This window comes from Micropterus dolomieu, linkage group LG06 (genome assembly GCF_021292245.1).
Source record: "Micropterus dolomieu isolate WLL.071019.BEF.003 ecotype Adirondacks linkage group LG06, ASM2129224v1, whole genome shotgun sequence".
Taxonomy (NCBI): Eukaryota; Metazoa; Chordata; class Actinopteri; order Centrarchiformes; family Centrarchidae; genus Micropterus; species Micropterus dolomieu.
The window spans coordinates 22206900-22231084 of NC_060155.1; the positions used below are offsets into that span (position 1 = coordinate 22206900).

Here is a 24185-nt window from a genome sequence, read left to right on the forward strand (position 1 = left end):
TAGGCCATAGTTTTAATAGATGTGGCAGGTTTACACAAAACGAAGATGAACGTTCATTTGGAAATTCATAATTTAGTCATGCACACCTTTCGGAGAAGGTCTCAGTCCTGTCAACAATGACTGTCATGTAGTTTGTAGTCACACTACAACAGATTGTAAAGTGAAATTTACTGTGACTCCCTTCTGCTATGTAGCAGACAAATGACAGTAAATCAAGAAATCACAGAATGATCCAGAAATGACTAACCATATTCAGTGGAGCAGAGCTGAGGATGCGTTTACAAGTCTCATAGCTTGGGGGGGAAGCTGCTCTGCAGTATGGTGATGCCGAAACTTCTGTCAGAAGGCAGCAGGGTGAACAGCCTGGTGGGTACTGTCCTTTTAATATCCTTTGGGCTCTGTGTCAGTATCTTGCCTCACTGATTCTTGGTATATGGGTACCAATCACCCCCTACAGAGCCCTCTGGTCCTGGGCCATGCACATCCCATGTAGTGTTTCCAGGCATGATGCTTTCTATTGCTCCTCTGTAAAAGCTGACAAGAACTTGGCACTGGGAGCTGAGTGGAGGGCTGTGAAGATGGCATCCTCTGTGGATGTTAGTTCTGAAAGCAAACGGGTGAGTCCAGGCTGGCTGGGATGTCATTCTTTATGTGCTGGAGCACCAGTTTCTCAAAGCACTTCATCAGAATGGAGGTGAGAGCCACAGGGCAGTAGTCATTCAGACTAGACACAGCAGACTTTTTAGGTACAGGGATGATGGTGGCTGTCTTGAAGCAGGTGGTAACCTGAGACAGTGAGCTGTTGTAGATGTCAGTAATAACATCAACTAGTTGACTGGCACAGGTTTTTAAGTACACAGCCAGGGATGTTATCAGGCCCAGCTGATTTACTCATTCACACTCTGCAGGACAGACCAGACATAAATTATTTTCAAAGCAGAATATTTTTGTTTCTAAAGAGGTCTGGACCAGAGGTCCAGTCCAACCAGTGCAGAGCCCTTTTTTGGGGGGGACCTGACCAACACACTGCAGAACAAAATTGTTGTTGTGACAGCCTTTGACCAGATGATGGAGACAAAGTAAACAATCCGTCTTTATTCTATTTTAAGTTTTCCAACTCTAACCTTTAATCTCTCACTAAGGTTGGTTATTCATAAGGTGAATGTCTGGATTTAAAAAGGAGGTGGTCATTGGAGCCTTTTCCTATCCTTTTTTACCACAGGATCCCATCACTTGTTGTTCTTCCGCTTAAATTGGAGTGCCATTAATATCGTACTGCTTGTGGGTAAAATAGCAACTAGGAGTCAGAACACATTTCATCCAAAGCACTAAACGTGTACGTAGAAGCTGTTAGTCACCCAGTGTAGTAGTATTGCAAAATTGTGGCATGTTCCTTTAAGAGTGGGCTGACAGCCTGAATGTGCTCCAAGAGATGTCAGAGAAACAAAGAGCTCTTACTTCGCCACTGATTCCTGCGGCAGCAAACACCATCACGAAGAGTGGTGGAGATTCAGATGAAATGAGACAACCCGTCCTCGGGTTGAATGACAAGAAACGACAATGAAAATAAAACTATGGGAAATATGTAAATGTTGACAGCTGACCACTCTAACACCAGTGAGGACACGAACATAAGAGCAACAAATGCAGAAAAGAAATCTGAACGCTGGTCCTTCTTCTGGTGTGGCAAGAAGAACAATGTGTAGCACTAACAGAATGTGCTGCATTAGTTTTACCTTGAACTATAGTAGTTGTATAGGCTAATAATTGAGTAAATAAGCACAACGTACCCATTTTAAACCTTGATTGTGAAAATATATAATCATTTTTCTTTTGCTACATTATTTTTTTTCCCCATTTCTTGTCTGTTAGGCTACAGCTTATAAGCATAAGTAATTGGAAATGTAATTCATTCACTCTTGCAAAAGTGTAGAAAACAAGGATGGTTGCTGAACATTTTTATTCATTACACTCATATGTATCATTGTTTACACAAAAAAATAGAAAAGGTTACTTTCAAAGCCAAGGAATCAAGGCAAGTAAATCATTTAACTAAGTACATCTGCAAACAGGAACAAGTGCACAAACACGAGCTAGTTTGTTTCCCTTATTAGAGTGATCCCTCTATCAAATGCACAGACGATCTTTGTGTTGTACAAAGACAGCAAAGAACTGACGCCAGCAGCAGCCACAGCACTCAAACCCCGGCTGTGTTTATCGGACAGCGCTTTTGTGCAAGTGATCCATTCAGCGCGGTTGGTACAAACTTTACTCGGTTTCAGTCTCACTCACGCCATGGCCAGGGCCCTTTAAAGCCTGATACAGATGTCAGGACTTGGGAAGTTGTAGCCGGTGTGTCGGAGTGCTACAACACAGCGGAACAGGAGGTGACAGCAAGTGACAGGAGCTGAGATTGACAGGTAATGCGCGCACCCTGGAAACGCCATAATTAGACTTTTATTCATCGTATCTGTTCGAAAGTGTTGCTTTGCAATGAAAATATAGTAGAGAAGATGCTAATTTGTGGTGTAGCCACTTGTTGTAATGTTACTGGAAGAAAGCAATATCGGGCCGGTTACTGAGTTTGTTTGTCGCGCCGCATACTGGTGAATCTGCGGGTAAAGTTTGGCGCACATTATCTACAAAACTCTCTTTTTTTGACTGAAATCCGCGGTATAACCTGAGGCTACATACTTATTGTACTTACACTAAAAAGGTTAAAATAAGACAAAATACAAAATTAAAGGTTTAGTTGAAATATAATAAAGTTGCTGTATGAAACAAACAATATGAGTTTTAGTGGTCCTCTATCAGGCTTTATTATCTCAACAACAAAAAAAAGCGCTGGTGACCCCACCTAAATAGTTTAAAAATGTGGGTGTTTGAAAGATAAAATCTCTAAATTTTGCAGGCATACCCTGCACATCTTTTCTTTTTCTGTTCTTTGTTTTAAAATGATCTGTTAATGGGTTTACATTTACTTGCATGAATAACAAGGCTGGGAGCGACATAGACAATCGAGTCACACGTGTAACTCCAACCCAAATGGAAAAAACTGCCTGTCTATTTTCTATAACAACTAAGTAATAGAGGAGAAGACATATAAAATGAAAATGACAGTGCTGCTTCAGTCAGTCCTGTTGCTGCTAAAATGTAATTTAAGAAGTTCTCAATTAACCTCAAATATTTGGGAAAATTTTTGGGACACTATTAAATCTGTCCTACATATGTATGTTCATTTTGATGAACTATGTAACTGTCCTATCAGGTTTCATGTTTGCTTTGGGTTGTACCAAAATCAACCTATTGGGTGAGGAATTGCACTGGAGGTGTCATTAGTCCCAGTTGCAAGTTGGCTTGGGTTTTCTGTGTTTTCTGAAGGATTCTTTGTCTCAGCTGCACTCATCAAAGGACACTCCCAGAAAATGGTAAGTTAATGTGCTTGACCTTTCATGTACATTACACACGTTACATGTTGAAGGCATCATTTTTATAGTTGACTTTCAGAATTTACCTGTAAATTAAGATATACACTACTGTTAGTGTTAGTTCATGTCTGTTAACTGTTTCGTACAACCCTCAAATTCTTAGATTCTGAGGTGTTTTCCGTAACTCTGGATATATTTTCCAAATCATACATTTACAGCTTGCTAGACTGATAACGAGATTTTAATAAGACCAGGCTGTAGATGGCTGTGGGTTTGATCTTTGATTACTGGCTAAATGTTTCATAGAATTGACTAATTGGTTGAGATTACACAAATATTCAAGTGAGTTTGGAAGGTTACATTTTTTTTTACAGCTTTTTCATTTTTATTCTTCTAGATCATTTTTCTTTGCTGCAACTCCGATGTAAAGGTAGAGGACCCCAAGCCAAAGATGGCAACACTTCATAGTCACCTCAGTGGATTTGACCCCTCTTTTTATTTAATTTTTTTATTTATGGCGACCTGGCCAAGAAAGTGTAGATGTGCAGAACAACATATAGTTACACATTGAATACACATAGTACAAATTACAAAATACGTAACACAGTAATGAGTCTTTAAGGACAATATTTTAAAGTGCAGTAGCGTCTATGTACAATTAGTGCAGGTGCCTCCCTCTTGAGGACCCTAGGTCATTTTATTTTTACCTGACTGGACAGCTGCTTTGATGGAAGCAGAGACGACTTGACTTGGATGTTTGTGATGCTGTTAGATGGATGGAGTAAAGGTTCATGAGCAGAAGCTGGTGTCAGAGATAAATTGAGCTTGGTTTGTGTGGCTTTCCAATGGTTGGAGCTGTATAACGCAGTAAGTACTCATGTGATCCAGACTAAAAATACACACAGCATTAGACAATAGTTGGATAATTAATAAAATGATTGCTTGTCTTTGAAGCAGCCAAAAGAAGAAAAGTTACCATTAAAAGTGATGACTGAAGAGGATCCACAGGAACTTCCTGGGACGCTGAACTGAGATCCACAACACCTGGTTGTGCCTCGTCCTGTGGAGTTTTGCTTGTATTGATGTATCAGTTCATGTCTATCAACTCACTACTTCATCACTGAACACCTCCATCTTTGCTGGCTTCAAAGTCCCCTCTAGTTATGGCAGATAAAATGTTGTCTGCCAGCACAGAGTCATAACAGAATGAGATTGGCAGTTTTTGTACTGACTTGTATGATTTGTATATACAGCATGTTTTGTGGAAATTTGTTTGTGGAAAAATGTTATTATTTTTCAACTAAAATAAAAAATAATGTACCTGCCTATTCTCCTTTTTAAACAAAGTCTTGTAACAAATCTGCCAAATTCAAATGTTTTACTCTAAAAAAAAATTGGAGTAGGCTATTTATTTATTTCAAACAAAGCAAGAGCTGGGTGAGGGAAGCGTTTTGGGATGTGGGTGTGAATCAAAATATTAGCATTACAGAGCAGATGGAGCTGAAAGGAGGGGGTTGCTTTCATTCCTAGCGACATGGCGTCATGGGGCCGACCGTTAACTGGTAACGACCTGCCTGCTGCCTACTCGGGGCAGAATGTGAGCAGTAAAGTTGGACCGCGTTCAGTTACATAGGCAAAACAGGAGTATCTACAAATTAATATGCCAGGTGGAACTCCAAGTAGTGAATATAAACCTATCCAGGCTATAACTTTTTTTTTTTAGACAAATAGCAAACATATTGCACACCTGACCAGAGACAACATAATAATTACAGTTTAAATAAAGACAAATAGGGAATAAATATGAATGCAAAGATTGGAGACATGGCTGTAATTAGTGCAGAGTGGTCCTCATCACGAGGAAACTTTTAAGTCTGGGGAATGTTTTCAGTAAATTAAATTAGATAAATAAGATCAGCAAGCATCCCCTCACCCTTAGAATTTTAACCTCACTGTAGTGCAGTATATTCTACATGATAAAATGTAATTTTCTTTCTCTATATTGTGTGAAGCAGCAGTATATAAAAGACAACATCCAAGAAATGTGACCACACAGGATTAATAAAATGCCTGCAAGTTGAAAAAAAGTCAGCAAGACAAAGTTGCTGTGCGCTCTCTCTCTGGTTCTCGCTCGCTCCCTCACACCTGACATACCTGGTGTCAGATATGAGACCTGAGGGCATTGGAACAAAGCTGTCTACCTCCTATTCAGTAAATTAACTCAACTGAGCCCTGCCTCTAACTCCTCACACATGTTTGTTCCTCTATCCCCGTGGAGACATCTCATTGACATAATGCATTCCCCAGCCCCTTATTTTAACCTTCACCATCACGACTACATGCCTAACCTTAACCCTTACCCCATCCCTGACCTTACACCTAATGGTAACATTAACCCTAAAATCAAGTCTTAACCCTCAAAAAGCCATCTTTACCCGTTATACGAGTACACGTCAGTTGGTAAACTATCAGGTTAAAGTCCCCACCAAGATATAAAAACATGAAATACACACACACCCCATCACATCATACACACACCCCCAGCATGCCATAATAGCTGTCATTATCTGTAGATCTATGAGTAATGCTCATAATTTTGCACATAACAGATTTTTTATTGGTATAATTTAACCAAGTAGTTGCCAGTGTTTGACTGTAAAATCAGTCTGACCCACTGTCTTTCGACAGGGTAAAGTCCAGGTCACTTGCGTACAAGAGACTGTGGATAAATCAGGTGCACGTTGCTGAAAGCCACATGGGTCTGTGTCATTAGTATGATTTTATGTTCTAATGTTTGAGATTAATGTATATTAATAATGTCTTTTCTGACTTGCATCTGAATTCAGCGTGGAACAGTCAGTACACATTGTAGTGATGATAATTATTGACTTTGACAGTTTCACTACAGTAAAGTTTGTGGAATGGAATTATAATGGAATCTTTATCAATCGCTTTTATTATATTATTTATTTGTACTTTACCATAAAACCCTACTGGATAAGTCACTGAACATGAAACCAGACTTTAATAACAACAATAGTTTGAGGCCAGTCACAATATTGTTTGAAAATGTTATATACATGTACCAAAAGGATACTAAGTCACAAGCTAAAATAAGTAAGTACAGAAGCGTATTGCCGCCTTGCCAGAAAAAGGAAAAAACAATCAGTTCCACCGTAGAACACAAAACTTTTACTGTTATAACTAGATGTTCTTCACGTTATAACAAGATATTTTCACTTTATTACAACATACAAACTTATCACATTATAATAAACTTTTGTTGTTATAACAATATTTATTTTGTTATGACATGATAAATTATTGTTATAACAAAACGTACCCTGCCGTAAGTAAGACACTTCGTACAATTGTAGAAACGCATAATTGTTTACATATTTTACATATACGTGATTGGATTTGATTGAAGTGTTTTTATATTTACGTAAAGATTCCCCAAATTATCTTTAGTTTCCAAATGGGTAAAAAAAGAGAGTAGCATTTTTGAAATCTCTTTTTTTATTGTTTTTGTGGTCTTGGTTTCTAATAATAATGCTTGCATGCTGTCATTTGTATTAATAGGGAAGAGTATGATCTCCAGCCCCTGCATTGACCCAAATCCCCACAGACTTGGATTTAGTTAAAACAAATTCCATTGTTCACATGCTGTAGCATGTAAATGTCTTAGTAGGATCTTTCTGTGTTTGTGATGGATATGATCCAGTTTTCAACCACCTGCTTCCACTGAATATTACACACCATTGATCTGTGGTGATAGTAGGAGTGCTCACACAAATACACAGCATGGCAGTGATAGTGCTGTATTAGAGCTCGGTTACATGAGCAGATTCTTGAGAAACACAAAATCTTGGTTGGGCTATCCCAGAGGATTTACATCGTGCAGCCCACATTTCCTATACTGTTAAAGCATCTTTGAGTAAAACATTAACTTCCAACTGTAAATGACTTTTGAAATTATTCTGCATAGTTTCAAATACTGAAAAGGGCTATTTTTTTCAGAGAAAATGTTTTCTATGGGATTGTATACTAATTTGTTTCTATTGCTGTAATAAAGTCATACTCCAGCTCTGATCTAAGTACTTTCAGGAAGTTCTAGTTAGTTACTAAACCAGTAGGTGGATGAGGCTGATGATTAAAGTTAAACACATTTACTGATGTCATGCTCTCCTTACTAGAGACTGATTTAGTGGCCTCGATTGTAGACTGGTACTCATTATACGCTTTACATAAAGTAAAATTTTATTGTTCATTTGGGGGCTAACACAGGTTTACAGGTGCAGTAGAGACACATGCTGTCCCAGCTAAGACTTGTAGCATTTTTAAACACCTATACAGTAAGTATGTATAGCATTGAAATGATTGGATCTTTGATTGATTTATTAGGTCTGATGTTAAAGGTTTCGTTCACCGAAATTATACACACGCAAAAACACAAACACACACACGCAATAAGTCCCCCACATTTTTGTCATACTTTGCTGACAGATAAGCTTTTATTTGCCCTTAGACCTTGCTGAGAACAGTTAACCTTGGAAATACTTTTTATACTTTCTTAATATTTATGTTGTTGTAGTATGTCTAGGAGATTTCTAGCTTTCATAACAAGATGTTTGCCAATAAGGGCGAATTTCAGACGTTACGTGGGAAGCAAAATATTTTGTAGACTGCCAGATTTGGTCTCTCTCTGCTATTCGATGACATTTTAACTGATTTTTTTTACTGGAATTAAACAAGAAAATTGCAAAATTTGAGACGCAGCTACATGTTGCTACCTGCTTTATATGGTGACATTGACTAAATATCAATTGGTGTTATTAGATTAGACAAACAAGAGTCAAATAAATCATTGTAAAGGAAGCAAACTTGATCAGCATCAGCTTTTATGACACAATTAGCTGTAGTGTAATGTGTTAATATTTATTTGTGCCAGAACTGTAGAAATGGAGCTGAATTCTATATAGCCACAACTCCTGTGCTCTGTCATTGTAATGCTGTATGTAGTTAATTAGATATATAGTCATCAGGAGAGATCAGGAGATCAAGACAGAAAAATGGGTGTGGGAGGGGGATGCAGGATACGAGAGTGAAGAAGAGGAGTCAGGACGTGTGGGTATTTAAGGAAATGCTGGCGATGATTGATGTGTGGTCCCGCTCCTGAAACTATGCTAATTAGCACCACTTCTCCCCAAAAGATTGTGGCAATTACACAAGCTTTGGCATTCTCCTGTTTATTTCTTATGTTTGAATTGGAACAACAACACAAAAAAGCAGAGAAAAGTCTGAGACGTTCCACACAGAACTCCAAAAATGGAACGTACAAAATGAGCAGCTACTTTTCAAAATCTTCAGAAATAATTGCATTTCAAACATGTGATGCTCCTTTAGTTTGTAATTAAACTCACCTGTAGAAATTCACAGGTGCTGGCAATAGGGTGGGGGCAGCTATGGCTCAGGAGGTAGAGCGGGTTGCCCGTTAATCAGAAGATCGGCCGTTCAATATCCTCCAGGCCGCATGTCACTGCATGCAAGTGTCCATGGGCAAGATACTGAACCCCAAATTCAGTGAACATAAACCCAGGGGTTCATTGGTAAATAGCCACCAATGAACCACTGGTGGTTATTCCACCAGTGTACGAATGTGTATGAATGTTTCTGTTTGAGCACTTAGGCTTAGTGTATGAATATGTGTGAATGGTAAATGCAGTGTAGTGTAAAAGCCCTTTAGTGGTCGCAAAGACTAGAAAGGCAATATACAAATACAGAGCATGTACAATATAGAAATCACACAACCAGATAAAATGATGACAGGTTGACTCAACCTTTGTGTTGTGTCTACCACACTGAGCATGGACAAAAGAAAGAAGAGAAAAGAGTTGTCTGTGGATTTGAGAACCAAAATTTTGGTTCCATCTCCAGAGATCTTCATGTTTTCGTGTGCACTGTGCGCAACATTGTGAAGAAGTTTACAGCCCATGGCGCTGTTGCTTATCTCCCTGGACGTGGACGAAAGAGAAAAATTGATGAGAGATTGCAACAAAAAAATCTTCAAATAGTGGATAAAAAACTTTGATCAACTTCCAAACAAATTCAGACTGATCTGCAGAAATGGGGTAAAACAGTGTCAGCTTGCACTCTGAATAAATCTGTCATCATCTGAATAAAAAAGGGAGGACCTAGGAGGAGCCTGCTGCTGACACAGAAGCATAAAAAGCCAGATTAAAGTTTGCCATATTGGGGCGGCTGTGGCTCAGGAGGTAGAGCGGGTTGGCCGTTAATCGGAAGGTTGGCTGTTCAATCCCGGCTCCCCAGGCTGCATGTCGAAGTGTCCTTGGGCAAGATACTGAACCCCGAATTACCCCTGGCGGCTGTTCTGCCAGTGTATGAATGTGTGTGAATGGTGAATGCAGATGTAGTGTAAAAGCGCTTTGAGTGGTCAAAAAGACTAGAAAGGTGCTATACAAGTACGGAGCATTTACATATTGGACGAAGCAAAAATCCTTCTGGGAGAATGACCTGTGGACATATGAGACTAAAATAGAGCACTGGATGTCTTGATTGTGTAGATAACATTATGATATCTGAAGACTCCCAAAGAATTCTGGGGTGCAATGTAGGGCCCAGTGTCAGAAAGCTGGGTCTCCTGTCAGAGGTCATGGGTCTTACAGCAGGACAATGACCAAAAGCATACTTCAAAAAGCACCCAAAAATGATTTAAGACAAAGCACTGGAGAGTGGCCAGCAATGAGTCTAGATCAAAATTCCATAGAGCACCTGTGGGGGGATCTCAAAACTTGTTGGGAGAAGGAACCCATCAAATCTCAAAGAATGGTCCAAAATTCCTGTACTCATTGATGGTTACAGAAGGGGTGTGCTACCAAATATTAGGTTGAGGCTGCCAAATATTTTGTCCAGTCCATTTTTAGAGTTCTGTGTGAAACGTCTCAGATTTGGCTTTTGTTCTCTGATTTCTGAAAATGAAAGGGACCAGACCCTTCTTATTGCTGCTCTGACACAGTATGATTACAGGTGGTTGGACATGTAAGATGGGTTGAGAGGAAACTCTGTCAATACTGGCTTGATGCTCAGCGAGCAGTTAGCAATACAGGAATAGTGTAAAAATGTTTTCAGTGCCAACTCCCCAACAGGATGTCACAATCAGGAGTTGCGCCACCTTCCTGCATGGGAAAGAAATGTTTAAAAAACACTTGATGACTCAGAGCAAGCAAGCAAGTCAATAATTAAGAATGGCAGCCAGGGGGATGAAATGTCAGCGTACAGGATGTTTTCCATTGCTGCATTGGACCAGCTCGACTGTTCACTGGGTTCATGAGCAGAATGTGAACAATTATATAATATGAAGACTTGAAGTTGTTTGACTCATTTGGGACCATCTACAATAAACATTAATCTCATACAAAAAGAATAGATGTATTTTACCAGATTTTAGCTTCTGGCAAATTTCTAAATAATTTACTGTAACAGTAGACAGGTTTAAAATGCATCACAGCCTAAGACAAAGACCATTGTCAGTGTTCAAGAGGTCCTGCTAAACTAAAGATGATGCTATTCAAAACACTATTTTTTTGGTGAGTGGTGCTATATTGACTTCATCAGTTGGGGGAGGCAGCATGAATGAAAGGCTGTTGTGTTGACAGCGAAGTGCATGAATCAGCAGTGACTCTGCAATGGAAAAGACAGGAGCGGCAGGCTTTCTATTCAGCCTGACCAAATCCTGGTTAATTATGAGCTTATTTAAAAAGACAAAAGAGTGAGAAGACCGGATGATGGGCTTTATGTACTAGTGTTGTTTTAGTAATGCGGATGTATGTGCATAACATTGTAGTAATAATAATACATTTTATTTCTATAGCACTTTTCAAGACACTCAAGACACTTTACAGTAAAAGCAGAAGTTATGTACATTTAAAACAGATTAAAAACATAAATAGCATAATATAAAATATATGAACAGTAGATTAGTGATGTGAAAGAGTCCATGTCGTTGCAATCTCAGATGTGTATGGGTAAGGAGTTCCATAGGGAGGGGCTGCAATGGTGAAAGCTCTGTCTGTGGTAAACTGGTATCACTATCCTTAGTTTCGTACAGTTGGACTTAGGGCTGGGCGATATAGCCAAAAATGTTGTCAGAGCTCATCATTCGATATCGATAATTATCAAGATAAAGGGCAAATCATTATTTCTTTCAAGTTAAAAGGCTAACCGAATATGCACGTGTAAAATTAAGTAAAATCTTTTTTTTAGTCCCATTCCTCAACAAAATAAATATCTTTATAAGAGTGTAATTAAATCAAATATTCATTGAACATTTATTGAACAATCGTTAAATTGTTATTGAGGAAAATTATAATTAATTAATGCCAACAGTCCATTATCTACAAGGGGATACTGTAATTAAAGAGGACAGACATTTTAGAAGTGAGCCAACATAAGAATGGAAATGCATGCACCGATATGAATACAAGAGTCTAGGCAATGGGAGGCTGTAGTTGTGCACAGTGGCTGCTGACAGACACTGACATGCTGACAGTGACGATGTTAACATGCTGATGGATTGCAGGTAATGTTTGCCTTGTTCACCATCTTTTGTGTTAGCATGCCAACATTTGCTAATTAGCATTAAACACAAATAGGAATGTCATTTGTTTTTCAGGCATTTGGTAATAAAAATGTTTAATTTTGGCCTAGTGAAACGGCAAAATGAAAGGTTAACAGATTGTTACAACTCATCCTGAGGGGGACATGAACGTCTATTCCGGCATTCATAAAACAGTTGTCAAGACATTTCACTTGAAACCACAAATGTCATGATTCATCCTCTGCATACCATGAACATCTGTACAACATTTATAGCAATGCATCCAACAGTTGTTGAGATATCAGTCTGGACCATTAGTAAATAGATGGTAAACACCACTCTTTTTGTACATTTTTAGTGTTTTAAGTGGCCTCTGTGCTTGACTCTGTTTGTGCAGTTCATTTTTGGCCTGTCTTACACTCTCTAGGGACTGGGTGGTGTTTGTGTGTCTTTATGTGCCATGGTGGGGGCTGTAGCCATAAACTACCTTCTCCTCCCTGCCCTGCCCCCTGACAGAGTTGCGTAACAAAAATGTAAAATCCACTGGGGGTCATGTGATGTCGCCCTCCAGCATGTTATAAATTGTTGTCAATAGAAAAAGATGCAGCTTACTGTTTCAGCCTGAGCCACTAATGCACGAGTAGCGCATGTGTCGATAAATGACATCCCTGTTAAAAGCTGCCAGACTGTTGAGTGTGTGTGTATTTGTTTATAGTTTACGTCTTTGAGCTAGTTTGTGATTGGTGTGTATTACTGTCCAGCGTGCTCGTGTTGCACACTTACATACGTAGTCTTTTTTTTCTCACAGACAAAGGAGTCATTTGTGGAGCGTATGCAGGGAGGAAGAATAGCTTGGTGTTTCTCCTTGTTGTGCACTTCTCTTCTGGCACTGTAGGCTCCAGTCAGCTACTTTACTAGGTGGTGGGTGGTGGGTGGACTGTGTCCTCGTGTGTCCGTGTGAATTGCAGTGATTCATTCATACTGCCCTCTCCTGCGCAGGGCCCCTCTGGCATTCCTACCACAGCCCCCAGACCTGGTTTGGAACAATGTCAAGTCAATTCACATCAAGCATCGGAAGTTGCTTCCGGTTGAAGCCAACTGTAGTTTATTGATTCAGCAAGCTACAGTGAAATAAGGCCTCATGTTCTTTTAATTTTGGCTTTCAAGATTGATATCAAAATATGGATGAACTCCAGTTGTGCTTCTGAGCAGAATGGTTTCACTTTTCTGTTTTGCAATGGTGTTTTGAAAAGATTACTCATCTCTGTGGTTTTCTCTGTTCAGGTGTTGCCAGTACTCTGTTTGATCATGTGTAAAGTGTGACTGGTTGGGTGGTTGTTGCTGAAAGCTTGGCTTCCGCTTCATCTCAGTAGATGGTAGATTGTATTTGTGTTGAGAAAGGGACAAAGGAAAGCAAAGACTAGCGGATGTTAAACCAAAAGATGAGAATTGCATTTAGGTAGGTGATTTTATGCTTTATATACAAAATGTAATGATGTTTATAGTCTGTGTTAGTAAGTTATTTACACAAAGTATGTCTATAATATCCCAAACTGCTAGGCCTACCATGCTGTCAAACAGGGACTTGAATTTTAATTCTTTCATTTTCTTTCATTTAAATATAAGCCGTGTTTCATGCTGCGTTGTAACTTTTTTTTTGTGGCAATCCATGAATACTGTCTGTTGTGCTAATCATTGTGTATGATCATTAGACATTTAATGGTATGTTGATATCTGCCTATGTTTGACCAGATGTTAATGATACTGTTGAATTGACCTTACCTACTATGCTGTACCAAAAGCAAATCCCACCGACCTCTGTCATGTGGTCATTAATAATAATAAATAATAATTATATTATAATATCGTTATAAATGATATCAGATTATGTAAATAGGTTGATAATATAATTTATTTAACTTGTCTTTTATGTTTTTTCACTAGTAGGAACTGCTGTCCTGTATCCAAAGAGAAAACTGTGCTTGTTAGCAGCCTGTGTATCAAGTCCTTTCTGTTGAAACCGTCCTTTCTGTTGGAACCCTGTACACCTCTCCAGTGTCCTGGCTCTGACTCATTCTCTCATCACAATATTAGGTCTCACTATAGCCCATGGGTGCTCACTTTCAGCCACTCAGGAGAGGGGTGCATATAAATGTGTTTATCTGTCTCTTGTTGTGGTCGGCACAGGAAAAACAGTAGTTCTGCAGTTAGGGGTGATGATACAAGCTCTCCATAAAGCTTGAATGAAAGTGATACATGACCATTTTTTGTTTGTTTTGCTGGGTTTTTTTCAGGTAAGTCCTGAAACATACTCCTGGTTAGTGTTGACCAATGGATGAGGATGAAATCATGTGAGCGTGTACTAGCCTCGCAGCGCCATGGACTTGTAGCTGAGCAAACTCTCACCTCAATGGACTGGGGGCCTCGTCTGTACGTGGTTGACCTTCTCTCATCAACCTGAGATCTACGGGGTCAGAGAAGGCGTTGGACCAGGAAAGAAAACCAGGTTTCAATGGCTCAAATAGTGCAGGTAAGAAGACTGTGTGCGTGTGCACTGTACACACATGCTCATACATTCAGAATCTCAGACAGTGGCACTGTATCAAGGCTATTCTTTTTTGCAGCTTAGTGCGACAGTGTGCTATGCATGTTTTTGCAGATGTGTACACTGTTTAAACACACAAACAAGTTTGGTTGTGTATCTAAAAGTTTATCTGCCATATTTGTACTTGCCATACTATGTTTACTATTTTGTCTGTGTGTGTGTCTGTGTGTGTGTGTGTGTGTGTGTGTGACATGCAGACATGAGATTATGCCGAACAGTTACTGTGCTTTCCACAGACCAGCTCAGTGTTTGTCTCAATGGGAACTATTCACCTTTGAAGTGCAGAGGAGCAAATACCTGGATGATGTCATCTTGGGTCACACTGTTGGTTTCTCGTGTATGAGTTAAAGATAGTATGACAGGATGATGAAGAAAAGAGGAAATGTTTCTTTACATCTTGCAGGTTTCTTATGGTCTCCCTGCAGATAGACGCTTAAAAACAGAAGATGGATGTGGTTGACCATTTCCTGTTTCATCACACTTAAGTTTATGTATTCAAAGGGGATCTGTCCCAAAATCATTTATTTTCTTTTTTTGTGGGACACAGTCACTGAATAACAATTCTTAGCTGATGAGGTAGAGTAGGAGGAAGTGAGAGTCACACTGGTGGCTTTAATAGAAACCCCACTGTTCCTCAGGCACAAACAGACCCACGCACAGGATGCCGGCCAGCCAGACACTCCCAAACAGGTGTCTGCAAGTCTCAGTACAAAGAGAAATAATAACCGAGCGTGTGTTTGAGAGCTGAGATGGAGCGAAAGTGAGGGGAGCAGACTATGTGAGTGTGTGCAGTATGTGTGCCTGTGAATATGGGAATTGTGCCAACATGCCTTTGTGTGAGTGGGTGCACTCAGTGACACTTTGTATATGCTTTTGTTTTCGTGAAACGGCACACGATTGACCGAATGCTGCTGCCATGCCGTTTGTTTACTTATCAGATGCAGACCATCAGTGTCTAGCTGTGTAAATGGCTCTATAATTGGAGCAGTGCGGATGGCAAGTGGAGTGGCAGCTGATGTCTGACTGAAAAATTGCAATTGTACCAGTAAGTAATGTGAAACTCAGTGGTGGAAGTATATGTACTCAGGTGTTGTACTTAAGTATAAGTTTGAACTGCTTTACTTGAGTTTTTCCATTTTATGCTATTTTCTACTTCTACTTCACTACATTTCAGTAGAAAAAAAATTACTTTCTACTCCACTACACATATTTAACAGCTAAAGTTATCAGTTACTTTTCAGATGAAGATGTTTACATACAAAACAATACATTGTTATATATCAAACAACCCAAGAGAATATGGAGAAATTAACTTAATGTGATCTAATAATATAACACTGAGGTACCGCTGAGGTTCTGCTGCCTAATGTACTATAAAATATTTTTAATTTGCATTTGTTTTACTACAGTTTCACCCTTATATTTCTGTACTTTAACTTTAAAATGATGAATGCAGGATGTTTCTTAAATTAAATTCGTAAATTATCTTAAATATTTTTTTACTAAAACGGCTACTGGTGTTACTGAAAGACATAGCCATACTTTACAATAGCCTTATTTTAGCCTATAGACAGGATTCCTACACAGTATGGAAAATGGGGGGAGGGGGCATTATTATTATTATTATTATTGTTATTATTATTCATTTTGGGCTAATTAAGCTAGTCTAATATGCAGGTATGATCACTTGACCATGACTGGACCAAAACAGTCATGTGACACATGCAGTTGGAAGACAATAAAATAGGTGTACATTGTAATATTTACAAAATGCCCTAACTTTAAAGAGTTTCCCACATATAGACTTTATTTGGGCAGGCCGCCCAGGTATATTAACAGCTGCCAAAGAATATTTGGCAACCTATTTTACCATTTTGTAGACAAAAACAAAGAGAGATTAACTGGTATTACTTTACAAGACACAAATGTTATTCGCTTTAGATAAAAGCATCTGCCAAAGGAGTAAATGTAAATGTAAAGACCCGGTCACAGTGGATATAATACAAGAACACACCAATGCAGACCAATACATAACGTCCCACAGGTTCTCAATTGGATTCAGATCTGGGGAACGTAAGGACCAGACAATGGCATCAATGCTTTCATCATCCAGGAACCGCCTACACACTCTGGCAACATGAGGCCGGGCATTGTCCTGCACCAGGATGAACCCACAGCCCACTGCACCAGCATAAGGTCTGACAATGGCTCTGAGGATTTCATCTCGGTATTTTACAGCAGTCAGGGTACCGTTGGCTAGCACGTGTAGGTCTTTGTGACCCTCCAAGGATATGCCTCCTCAGACCAACACTGACCCACCACCATACAGGTCATGCTGGATGATGGTGCAGACAGCATAACATTCACAATGGCGTCTTCAGACTCTTTCCTGTCTGTCACATGTGCTCAGTGTGAACCTGCTCTTATCTGTGAAGAGAACGGGGCGCCAGTGGTGGACCTGCCAATTGTGGTGTTCTCTGGCGAATGCCAATTGAGCAGTGTGGTGCTGGGCTGTGAGCACAGATCCCACTAGAGGACGTCGGGCGCTCATGCCACCCTCATGGAGTTTGTTTCTGACAGTTTGGTCAGAAACATGCACACCAGTAGCCCACTGGAGGTCATTTTGTAGGGCTCTGGAAGTGCTCCTCCTGTTCCTCCTCGCACAAAGGAGCAGAGACTGGTCCTGCTGCTTTGATGCTATCCTTGTGTAACAGCCCATCTCCTGTTATCTCCTCTATGCTCTTGACACTGTGCTGGGAGACACAACAAAACTTCTTGTGACGGCATGTATGGATGTGCCATCCTGGAGGAGCTGGACTACCTGAGCAACCTGTACTGCCTCATGGAACCAGTAGTGATGAGGACACTAACAAAACGCAAAACTAGAGCAATCAGTTAGGATCGATGGAGAGAGTCTGTGGCCACCACCTGCTTAACCATTCCCTTTTTGGGAGTTGTCTTGCTGTTGCCTCTCCAGTGCACCTGTTGTCACTTTAATTTGCACCAAAACAGGTGACATTAATTCACATTGCTTCCTTGTTCTCCGTTGTATTTAGTTACTTATATCCTTGTGTATTGTCAGTAGCTTTACTTCCTGTGTTATTTTGTAATTTCGGTGTTTGGTGTTTTTGCCTTGATTCCTGTTTTGTCTGACTTGTGATTAATTCTCCTACCTGCTTGTGTGTGTGCGGTGTGCCCTTGTAGTGTATATTGCCCTCAGTTGTGTTCAGTCTTTGTGGTGTCGTCATCAAATGTTGAGTGTTTTGCCCTGTGCTCTGTTTCCCGTGTCCTCCAGTTTTGGATTACTCTGCCCTGTTCTGGATTTATGTTACTTTTGGATTCTTCCTGTTTCTGAGTTCTCACTGAATTAATACTCTTTGAACTGTATCCTCCTCTCAAGTGTCTGCATTTGGGTCCACACCTCTGTTTCGCTGCTGTTGCACTCAGCCTGTCTGATATTTATTTAATAAGAAACATCTAGCTATTTGTACTCAGATCTCAAAATTGCTCTGAAAAATCTACAGAGAAATCTGGAAAACTATGGAATTTTGAAATGGGAAAGTGACTGTATAGGAGAGTTAATGGAGTAGTTTTGAATATTTGAAAGGACCTTTAAAAACATCCCTAGGCGGTATTATGCAACATAACCCTTTCTGATATGCTGCACTGGATAGTACACTGGCACGAACATGTAGTGTTGCAAAGCAAGTGATGTATTTTTTTTATTTTCATGAACAGTTACTGTTGTTACTGTTACTATTGTACAAGTTATGGACGTTCCACTGCAAGCACCATGCAGAACAAGATTGTTTAAAATCATCCAAAGTGCAGCAGATTAACAAATTCTGAGCATCTTAGAGCTTTGAGTTGGCACCTGTGCTTTGTTGATTCAATCCAAACACCTTGTCCACAAAATGGCAGAGTACCTTGCTGAGCTTGAACCCAGCAGTGCAAATGTACCCCCGCCAATCAGTGACTCAACTGTTCAACCATTGAATATTGAAAGTAATCACCCACTATTCAGTTCCTAGAAGTCTAGGTGAGAATTTTAGGTTTCACCGGTTGTTATGAGTTTAAGGTAAAAATGTAGTTGTGTCACTGCAATTGTCAAACATATGATCATGTGTTTCGCTATAGCTCGTGATGCTTCAAGAATGAATCCATGCTTCCTAGAAAACTAGTAATTGAGTTACTTAGGATGCAAATACAAAAGTGATGGTGAGAAGAAAGGTAGAGACTGGAGGATGGAGGGAAAGGGACTAATAGGGAGCGGGAGAGTGGAAATGAAGCTCCCAGAATAGCAGCAGCGACCAGTGAGTGTGCTTTTTGTGGAGAGTGTCTCTGAATGCTTGGAGGGCCTTGGGGGCCCAGACTGACAGAGGAGAACTTGGAGGAAAGGGAGCCTCTGGGAGTCAAAGTGTGTGTATCTGTGTGTGTGGGTGTGAAAGAGAGGACAGTGTTATTTTAACCCCGAACTTACATCCGGATGTCACACTTACCTTCCACCCCCACCCTGCTGCTCCAGTCTGCTAACTCCTCAATCAGTTTACCTGCAGGCCAGCTGTCACATGCCACTCTGTGGCTTTCACTCCCTCTCTAGCATTCTAGCCTCCTTCTCCTTTCACCTTTAGCTGTTTTCCCCTTCATTATCCTTTCGCTTTTTTCTGTTGCTCTACACAGATACACAGGTATTGCATTACCAGCCCCCCTGAGAACTGGCGTGCTGTCTGTTGCTTCCGGGTGTTCTGTGTGTTTGCTGTGTTGTTAACGCATCAGGTTTCCTGATTAAGTGGCCCTGTAATAGATCACCTTGTGACACTGGCAACTCACAGCCACAGGCTAGAAGACTAGAGCTTCCAATAGATCGACCAAATTCAAGCTCCGCTTTGACATCTGAAAGGTAAACTTCAGAGTACTGGCCATAATTTACATGTTATTAGTCTTGTAGACAGTGTATGTTTTACATCTGGTGTCAGTTCTATATTTACTGATCATCTCTACACGTTTGACTGGATTTATCTCTGGTTTTATTCAAGTTCTCTCTTTAAGGGGAAATTCTGTGTGTCTGTAGGCTTGGTATAAGACAGACTCAGACGTAAACCATATAACAGCAAAGACCTGTCTGTATCTCTACTGTCTCTGCCACTAAAGGCTAAATGCCTCATACAATCTTTAAAAAAATATTGAGATATTCAGATATTTTTCAGTCTGGGTGGTAGTCTTATATTTTTGTCCACTGGTCATGAAAACATTTTACGCACAACCATTGGGGCAAGGAGCACTTTAGTGTAACAGCGATCATCTCAAACACTTAACTCTAAATCCACCTGAAAGTAAACATAGAAAGTAGTCCTCTGAACATCCATATAGCTGTTGTAGCAAACCGCATAGCAGACAGAAAACAAACCCCAGCTTTACACTGTCAAAGTGGTGGTGAATATGAAAAAAATCTTTATAAAAAATTTTATACAATGCTATTGGCAAAAGCAAGCCTTCCTTTGCAGAAGCCACTAGAGTAGTTTATAGAAAGAATAACCAGACATATATGTGAATCCAGATTTTATCACGTTGGTACAGAAATCCTATAGAGTCAAATAAAAATAACTGTCCTGCTGATTAATTTACAACGCTGTGCACAATGGCCCAATACATTCATAGATATTAAAGGGATAGCTGTTTTATTATAAACGGTACGGTAAAATCTCTGACAGTTGAGACATTTTTAGCGTCTCATGATATATTGTCAAGACGTGTCTGCCCCTACACTTATTAAAACCTGCATGCATGCATTAATAGAGCATTTAAGTCAACTTGAAAGTGGAGCTGCTGAGGCTCATTCTCCTTGCCCCAATCAACGCTGTTATCACGAGTCATGACCAATAGTCATAATGCACAAAAAGTACAAAAGTAAGAAATGACAAAAGTAAACATGCGGGTTGAAAGATACCAGAATTTTCTCTTTAAATGGTAAGAGGCCTATAATGGAAGTTCAGGGTTCACAGTTTAAAACCATGCAACACTGTCGCATTTCACACACACCTTAAAGGCTATGTTTTTGCTTGATCACGTTGAGAAAGAAATCATGACAGATGAGTCTCACTGATAGCACATGTGTACCAAGGTTATCTAAGCACCGAGTTCCTCGAGTTGTGTGTGTCTGAGGGAAGTGATTGACTTTAGTTCAGTTTGTTTTTTTCTTTCATGCTAATCTTATTTTCATTGTCTTTGTTCTTCTGTAGTGTTTTTGTTCCTTGTTCTCTCTCACTCACTCACTCACTCACTCACTCACTCACTCACTCACTCACTCACTCACTCACACTCACACTCACACACCTACACACCTACAAACACACACAGTACAGTGCAGTGTGTACGATTGTTTCTCTTATCTGTTGTTACTCTGCTCGATCACTCACTCCTTCCGGGTAGAGGGGACCGGAAGAGCAGCTTACATATTGACCAGGCGCGCACACACACACACACACACACACACACACACACACACACACACACACACACACACGCACACACACACACCCTACACCACTGTAGACACTGATGATGCAATTGTGCAGTCTTGCAGTCAGAGCCCACATCACCGCCCACACACACAAACACACACACACACACACACACACACACACACATTCTTGCACACCCACACTTACAGGCAGTGCAGTGAACAGAGAGTGAGACAGCGAATCCATTAGACATTATAACTGCCAAAGCTCTTAAATGCTCAATTTCATGGCATTAAAAGTTTGAAAATCTTGATATTTTACAATGACATGCTATTTTTTGTAATACTTAAGTTGGATGGGAATGTGTAGCTAAATGGATTGTTAATGTTTGCAACTGCAACACAGAGTTTGTCATGTATATTGAAATGTTCTAGTCCTTCCTAAAATGCCATCTGTCAAGCTGTTTTTAGGGCCATGGTGAGTGTGTGGATAGAAATCATTAAGCTGTTTTTGTCATTGCCAAGCTGAAGGACAAACACTGCACAAACTGCACACCGATTAACTGTGTGCTTTAGAGTATTTTGAATTATTTTGCTCACAGTGTCTTTAAAGCATGAAATTTTGTGCTACAGTACACCTGCCTCATAAACATGAATGAAAACGGCTTTAAAACCGTTTTCCTCTCACTGCCTCAGGCTGCCACCATGTGGTAAGATGAAGAAATGAAAATAGCAAGTAGTTCCAAATACATCAGAAGCTAAACCTTATTCACAGTTGACTGGGAACTTTGCTCATTTGGCCAGATGTAGTATTTGTCTCCCCCTGTACTGTATGTTACAGGTGGGATATATATATAATAGTTTGCATGGTCCTAAGAATATGCTACCTCTAACAATACAGTTAGCTCAGATTCAATCAAGAACATTTTATGCCCCGATATATCAGGGTATGGCAAATGTATGTAAAATGTCATGATAAAACCAAATAGATTTTTAAAGCAATTAACTTCGTCCATGGCTACGCATTAAAAATGACTAAACGTATCACATGTAAAACAAGAACTTAGAACTAAATAAGTTGCTTTATAAATAAAATTTGCTAAACAGTATGTTTTCGAAACATTAACACACATTGTCATATCATATTATGAAAGTTGATAATGACAATATTGGTTGATGTTTTAATGTTGCTAAACCCTCGTTCATGGTACACAGTTTAAACTGAACAAACCTGAACCTGAGGGATCTGTCTTGATTTCGGGACAGCAGCGTTGGCACATGAGCTTGGGGTGAATGAGTCAGTATGTTCGGTGTCACTTCAATGTCACACTCACACACAAATAAAGCCCCTGGCATGATATGTGCGCAGGCACCCAGATGGCAGTGAAAGACCAAGAGCTTTAGCTTCTGATGATTTGCATACCTCATCACCTGTGACCTTGGCACCATCATGCACGCAGATTAAGTGAGACAGTGAGACTCTCGTCCTGTCCCCCAGTCCCCCTAATCCTGTACTCTGCTACCCTGCATGGCCCAGTGTTGCCCCACAGGCTTTAAATCACCCTCTTAAATCCCACCTGTTTAGCCTGGAGGGACAAGGGAAAGCCAACACCACACACACACACGTGCCCCTTCACCACTTCCTAGAAAGACATCATGAGAGCTGAGGATTATATAGCATGGAGGTCTATCTGTCGCATTCACACAAACACGCACATGTATTCTCTCTTTCATCTCTCTCACACACACCTCTCTCCGCAGTGGATTTGTTCAGCGTGCCTGTCCACCTCTGATTCAGCCGAAGTGGAAATCCTTCTGGGAAAGGCGTGATGAGAGAGGATTTGTTGAGGATAATATTTCTCCTGACAAGTCAGTGGGAAATATTGTGTGTTATACAGTAAATGGAAGCCGTTGGGACGCTTGACTCTGTGCCCAACCATAATTAATACCAACTGAGCAGGCTGGGTTGGGGACGAGCCATCTTTCAACCACATCCTCATTACGTTTACTGTTTTGGACTTACTGAAGCTGTGCATGGTCTTTTTTTACTGCTGATACAAAGGTGACCACTATGATACAAAGTACTTTATTACTCCATACAGTAGAGCAATTTGTCATTATGCTCCTCCCCTCCAGTGGGCTATCTGAGTCAGCTACACTTAATTATAATCATAGCTTAGATCTGTTGTGCCCAGTGCTCAGTCTGATGTGGCATCTCAATGATATAGAAAATGTACTGATGCAGTACTTTGTTTAGCAATTTGGGCATTTTAAACCTTTATAGCTGATAGCAGAAATATGACAAGATAAGAGTGAGATGGAAAAAAGGTTCCCAGCTGGAATCAAACCAGGGACGTTGCAGTTCATGATGAGGGTCTCATCTACGGGGTTACCCTCTAATTAGATAGTTAACAGTAGAGATATGACAGGAATTGAGGGGAGAGAGAGAGAGAGATGAGAAGGTATCTGCAACAAATGTCTCACAGCAGATTCAAAGGTTCATGTTCAGGTAGGGCTGGGCGATATGGCCAAAAATGTTATCACGATATAAACATTTCATATCATTCGATATCGATAATTATCAGGATATATGTCAAATCATTAACAAGTTTAAAGGCTGATTTTTGTGTGAAAACTGAAGAAACCAGAAGGTTAATTATGTGTTTTTTTAATAGAAAAGTGTTAATTTGTCCGTGATTCAAATGAATTAAACCAAATATTTATTGAGATATATTGAACATTTATTATATTGTTATTGAGGAAAATTATATTGCAATAATTATCATTATTTTTTTTTAAAAGTCAGCTGATTTGTTGCTAGAGCAGAGTCTGGTGGGGGTATCAAAGGAAAGGTCTGCTCAATCCGGATCAATTGATGCACCCCATCACTGTGGGATGTTCCGTTCTCATATAACTCATATAACTGTTGTTTTTTAGTTTAATTTCATCAAATTTACAGTTACAATTGCATTCCAGGTGTATTAGAAGATATTCAGTTGCATTATAATCTATCTTATGTTTTGATGGTTTATTGCATTAAACATATAGCTTTTTTACCAGGCGAGGATGAAAATA

General features: G+C 39.9%; 1 protein-coding gene across 7 annotated transcripts in view; it reads left to right on the forward strand.

Annotated features, from left to right (window-relative positions):
* Positions 1 to 2063: 2063 nt before the first annotated feature.
* The window catches only part of tnk2b (tyrosine kinase, non-receptor, 2b), a 64800-nt gene continuing 42678 nt past the window's right edge, over positions 2064 to 24185 (forward strand). For 3 of the 7 annotated variants that reach the window (XM_046051630.1, XM_046051638.1, XM_046051629.1), the window contains exons 1-2: positions 2066 to 2420; positions 14340 to 14575. Coding sequence is in view for 1 of the 7 variants with exons in the window: in XM_046051629.1 (XP_045907585.1) it covers positions 14558 to 14575 (18 nt within the window). In the remaining 6 variants the exon portion in view is untranslated. Of the gene's footprint in view, positions 2421 to 14339; positions 14576 to 24185 lie in introns of all 7 variants that reach the window. The other 4 variants (XM_046051634.1, XM_046051632.1, XM_046051637.1 and 1 more) reach the window with 3 other exon arrangements.